Genomic DNA, 5,841 nt, shown 5'->3' with positions numbered 1-5,841 from the left:
CTTATGAAAGACCCCTTTGCCCTAGCTTGGCTTCCCTCTTACTCTTTCTGTAAGAAACTAGGGCAGCCCCTAGTACCAAACCAGCTGAATGCTTTGGATTCAGATGTCAGTAAGAATAGGAGTGGGAATCTGGATTGTATGTTCATAACAGACAATACGATTGTTTTCTTATTTTGCTGCAGTTACTACACATACAGTTATATTTCTGTCTGAGGAAGCAAAACACCTTCACAGATGAGTACAAAAAGATGCATGTGTTTTCCCAAGCCTGAACTCATGAGCTTGTATGTACTTTACTGTAATCTGACACTTACTGTAAGAAATATATTTTACATAATTGGCAGTGGCAGCCACATATTCTGAGAGAAAAAAGTGTATTGAACTGTATACTGTGTATCACTGATAATTATTTGCAGCAGTATCTTCCATAAAAGTGAAGGATAATTTAGCACTTGAAAGCCAGGCCTCAAAACCAACATAAAATCCCCTTCTTTTTCCGTGCCTAGGCTAGGATTCATCTCACCTCACCATAGACATCGGCAGTGTAGACACATATGGTAGGACCCATCACCCCAAGCTCCCTTTGCAGTCAATACAGGGAACAGGCACTTTTAGGCCATGATTCATCTGACCTATTTACGTGTCTGCTGTAGGAGGAGATGAATCACTGCCTAGACTAGATCTTTGTGGAGGATAAAGGGAGCCTAAGATGGCCAGCTCAGATGCAGATGCTTATATGGATCTACAGTTTGAATTTAGACTTGCAGTTTGGAACAACAATTTTCAGAGAAGAGTTAAATTTCCTAAGCCACATTTTCCTAGCAGAATGTGTGTACGAATATATATATATATGGGTTTTTTCTTCCTGCAACAGAAACATTTGCAACAATATCTTTTGAAAACTAGCCCTATATCCCCTTCTCCAAATGTTCCACCATCTGAAGAGCTGCCATTTTCTCTCTCTCTGCCTCTGCCCCTCTTTCACACATACAGACGTGTGTACACATGCCATGTTTCAGAGCTGGGCCTTCTGAATTTTTAGCATTAACTCAAAATATACTCCTCTGTGTGTGGTAGCCAGAGCTGTTACACACAGAGATATATTAACTGGTTTTGTTTTTTAAAAAACTCAAAGCAAAATATGCAAACAAAACCACCAAATGAACATTTCTGAAATTTGCTTCTGTTTAAAAATAACATTTTTTAATTCATATTTTCTGCTAGAATCTGCTCTATTCTGCCTGCAGCCTTGGTGTGGCAGGGCATCGTAGGAAGAGGAACGTCAGTTTCTGGGAGACAAGTACTGTTGCAGAGGGAGGGGGAAGACAGACTTGATCATCTGAGAAAGGGTGCAAGTTCCTGAGTGAAGCTCTGAGAAGACGAGAGGTAATGTTGTATTATTATGTATAGAAAATCAGAGTTGAAAGAGTCTGGTTTATGTGGAGTGAGGATGATATCCTCGCAGGTACACTTATGCACGTGCTGGGGTATAATGTCCCAGTGCATCTGAACACCCATCTAGACTGCAAAAGGCACAAGGGTAATACTTAAAAAAAGGAATAAAGGAAGTCACCCTGGTGCAGAGCTTTACAATGCTCAGCTGCTGCCGAGGAGTGCTTGGTGTAGCTACAGTAGTGGTAGGCAAAATATCCCTCCAATCCAGCCGTTGGCACACAGCACGGCAACCCATTTATGTGAGCACCTGGTTGATCAGTTTGCTTGTGACAGATCTTGGCACGCCCTCTCCTCTGGCTGTAAAGCTTGACTGACTCTTGTGTTTTGTGGGATTTTTTTCCCCCACAAACTCTTGTCTGGCATGGGAGGACTTGGAACAGAGCGACACTGGCTCTGGCGACAACAGGAAACTGCATTCTGGATAACCCTTTACAGTGCAAGCTTTCCAGCCATTTAAGGGCTTTTCTGTGGGGATCGGAAGGAAAGGCTGTCCATCATCTGAAGTCGGTTCCAGTGGGAAGGGTGCCCGTGACTGCAAAGGTCTTTGGCAAAAGCCACGAGCATCTGAAGGCTGCCTCTGAGAAATGGGTGTGGGCTCGCGGTTCCCCACAGGGTGCAGTGCAGAAGCGGCTTCAGGAAGAGAGAGTGCTCTTTCACCGGTCATCCCAGTGCATCATTCATTAAATATAAGGCCCTACAGGAAAACCAGGGCTTCGTGTTCTCTGCGCCCCCTCCTGCATCAGCCCTGACATCAGTAGTTTTGAACCATGGAAGTTAAATTAAGGCCAGTGCAGTCTAATAGGCAAGGGAGAGCAAATGCTAAGAAGTCAAGGTAATGAGAAAATACCTGCCATCTGGAGCTGTCATAAGCATGAATCTACATCACTCCCCACAAAATAAATAAATTACAGCCTGTGGAACATTACTCTCCCTGGATGCAAAGCCCCACTCCTGCCGCTACCGCCAAAAATTTTGGCCTCCCCGCTTTCCGCATGATCGTCTGCTTCTGCTGAAAGCCCCAGAGAGATGTGCATGAGCGCGGGGAGACATCTGCAACCGCTGGCTGTTTGAGTGCAATGGCTGGAATGGGATCTGTTCAGCTGCATCCGCTCGCTCCTTTCCTAGCTCTGACGGAAAGTTTTCCTCCCAGCTCTGACAGCACCGCAGCCACTTGGGGAAGCACATGACTTCCTCGGGAGACAGCATTTCTTATTTGTGTTGCAGGCCTCCAGCAGGCATGGCACCGAGGCAATATTTATATCAGTTTTTGTAATGTCATCGCAGCAGCTGCAATTTTGGGAACTGAAGTGCTTGCTGGAAGTGGAGAGAGAGGCACAAAGCACACCATGCCACACTGAAATCAGGGTGGAAGGAAAAAAAAAAAAAAGAAAATCGGCAACCAGCCTCCTCCCCCAGAAAGCTTGTTGTGTTCCGGGTGCCAGGGGTGCTGCTTGCCCTCCAGATGGTTACAGCAGGGCCCATCTGCCTAAAAGTGAGTCAATGGAAATTGCAGCTCAGGATGCCAGCGACGGGACCGGATCTCTCCCCGTGGGACGCCTGCGCTCCTGGGGGAGCAGGGCAGGGGAAGGGGAGTCCCCAGGCTAGGTGGCTTTACGTGCTACATGCCTAACAGCCTGCTGGGGGAGGTGAGGGAGAGCTCAAGCCCTTCGGCTATGAGACAGCATAGTGCAACACTCATGTGCAGATAGTGAGGCTGCCTCCAAAACCACTGCAGACTGGTGCCGTGCCTCGGCAATCAGCCCTAGCAGGCTCGTTAGCCCAGCTACAATGCTGTGCTGGTACAGCCACGCTGCTCCCTGGTCCCCAGCTGGCATCTCTGCCTCACTCTGTGCAGGTGCCCTGGCTTGTGTGGAGCTACCCCACTGTGGCTGTGGCCTCTACTGGGAAATCCCCAGGGAACCGGGATGGGGGTCCTGTCTTCCAGATGATTTACTTGCTGCTTCCCGTTACAGGAATGTGACCCAATTGTCTCCTCTTCTGCCTCCTGGCTTGATTTCAATGGTATTAAGCCAGCAGAGATTTGAGCCTTCACTGATATTACGGGCCTCGAAGCCATAGCTGGCTGAAAGAGAGTGGAGTCTACTGTGTCTCCTCGCTCTTCCATCTGCCCTGCAACTGGGGCAAATAAGTGCCCATGGCTGGTCCCATGTGTGTAAGAGGGGCTCTCCACTGCCCATGCATGCTCTTAGTGGGTGACTTGTGCCTCTGCTGCCAAACAGCAGTGGCTGGCAGGACAGTGGGACTGAATTCTTTGCAGTACGCTGCTTTTTCTCCACGTAACTCCACTGGTCTGTGGAGTTATGTCTGACAGAGGAGGTGTCACACAGTCCCCAGATATCTTAGAGCTTGGTGGAACTGAACAAAGTTGATGTGGAGCTAAAATGCTTCCACCAGGTACTGCCCCAGACACTGGTTGTTAGGTGATACACATTTTATCATGGGCAAGAGCTGAAGGTCATTTGCCCCAAACATAGCTGTTTGGTGCAAAATACCTTCACTTTCCTGAACTGCACAGGGTGTCAAGAAAAAGGTCCTCTCCGCTGGGCCACCAAAGAGCTCTCCATGTCCATGTTCCCCACAGTCCTCTGAAAGGACTGCCATGAGGCACCAGGCAGAGGAACCGTCGCTGTGTCTGCCTGGGAGTACTCTGAAAACCAGCACGTGAAGTTGCATTGCAGGCACCATGAGGTAGAAACACCATTAAAGACTGGCAACATGGTGAGCATGGCTTCTTGGGCTGTGTCCCTCAGAAAATCCCCTCCAGTCTCCCAGTTTATGTGCCGTTGTGCCATGAGCAGCTCTACTCCGTCTCACTAAGAACACAAACTTCAGTGCCCGAGCTGTTTCCTTAGCCCAAGCACCCTGAAATGCTCCTGGTGAGTGGGGTTGGGGTGAGACGGGCAGAGAGAGGGAGGAAGTAAGCAAAAACATAACAGCGGTGGCAGATCCTCAGAGGTGGTGTGGGGAGGGCTTGGCAACCCTTTCAGCACTGTCCTATTGCAACAGGAAGGAGGAGGATATACAGAGGTTACTTAAAAGCCCCCAACTCTTTCCAGGCTTCCTTTGCACTTCAGAAATTCTGCAAGGGAGAAGAAAAAAAAAAAGACTATCTGAAAAGAAGGTACCCTTGCTAACTAAAAAACTTCCTTTAAGAGCTTACTGCTATTAAATAATTGCTACATTTTGAATTGCTATTTTCAGGAGCTTTGGGAAGAAGTTGTGTTCTCAGCCATGAATATTTTCATAGAAGGATGGCATGGCTTTTTCATTGCTACATGCTTACACTGAAATAGATGTGAAAGCAGCTTTGACTAGCTCAAAGAGAAGTCTCTGATCAGCCTACATCTGAGATTTCCCTTAAGGTCATTAATAGGAGAGAAATAAGTGGATACGTGCTTTTTTCTTTTCTTTTTTTTCCCTTTTCCCCCCTCTTGTTTTTTTCTCTGTCTTTCTCAAAAGTGGATTTCCTGAGTGCAGGATTTAGCCCTTTAGATATTGGGTATTTGTGTGCATAGGGACAAAAATAATTCTCCAGTAATCATCCACAGACTGTTGTGGGCTGTAGTATTTGAGATGGTTGCAGTTTAACTTAGAATGTCTTTTTTAATAGGGGGAGGTAGTGTGTGATGCACTTTCTGGAAATACAATTTGCTATTTTGGATTCAATAATACTGTTTTGGAGGGTGGGAGAGTGAATGATTTTCTAGTTCTTTTACCTGAAACTCCCTAATGTTTTTAATGCCCTGCTTCTCCTAGGCAAATACTTCTGTGTTAGGCTTCCCTCTCCTTCTCCCACCCCCCTTCTTCTCTTATTCATGTGTTTTGACAAACACAAAATGCCTTCCAATCCTTAGAGAGCTGTACTCCATCATTAGACTGATGTTTTCTGCCTCTCAGTTCTTATTTATGTGAGTCTAAAAATGTGTAGCTCGCTGGCACCCCACACTGTTTTTGGTTTCTCCCATCTTACATGTGCCACACTGCCTCTTGTCTGCTTTTTCCTTGCACTCTTTCTTTCTGTCATGGTATTACAACATTTTTAATGCAGGATGTCTGAAACAACAAACACCAACGAAGAGAAGAAGAAACCTTCTCTGAATGGGAGAAGAGCCGTCCCATCAAACAACTCCAATGATGAAGAAAATGAGGTCCCTGAGATAGAGGTTTTTGGATTGATGCCTAGAGGATTTAATCCAAAAGGTAAAGTGTACAATTAAGACATGAGTCTATTTTCTCATCTTCCATACTCACCTCTGCCCAGGTCTGTGAATTAGAACCAAACCACTTCTTTCTTTACATGTTTTGATCTCAGATAGCTTTTATTGCTGCTCATGAAAAAACTTGCTAAAAACACGCATTTGCATG

The 5,841-nt window shown here is 46.3% G+C and overlaps 1 protein-coding gene across 1 annotated transcript in view; it reads left to right on the top strand.

Annotated features, from left to right (window-relative positions):
- Positions 1–4,537: 4,537 nt before the first annotated feature.
- The window catches only part of F13A1 (coagulation factor XIII, A1 polypeptide), a 61,077-nt gene continuing 59,773 nt past the window's right edge, over positions 4,538–5,841 (top strand). Inside the window, exons 1-2 of the mRNA XM_009326530.1 lie at positions 4,538–4,597; positions 5,525–5,676. Of these exons, the coding sequence (XP_009324805.1) occupies positions 5,526–5,676 (151 nt within the window). The 5' untranslated portion in view covers positions 4,538–4,597; position 5,525. The remainder of the gene's footprint in view (positions 4,598–5,524; positions 5,677–5,841) is intronic.

This window comes from Pygoscelis adeliae, unplaced genomic scaffold (assembly GCF_000699105.1).
Source record: "Pygoscelis adeliae isolate BGI_AS28 unplaced genomic scaffold, ASM69910v1 Scaffold186, whole genome shotgun sequence".
Taxonomy (NCBI): Eukaryota; Metazoa; Chordata; class Aves; order Sphenisciformes; family Spheniscidae; genus Pygoscelis; species Pygoscelis adeliae.
This window is presented reverse-complemented; position numbering and strand designations above follow the sequence as displayed.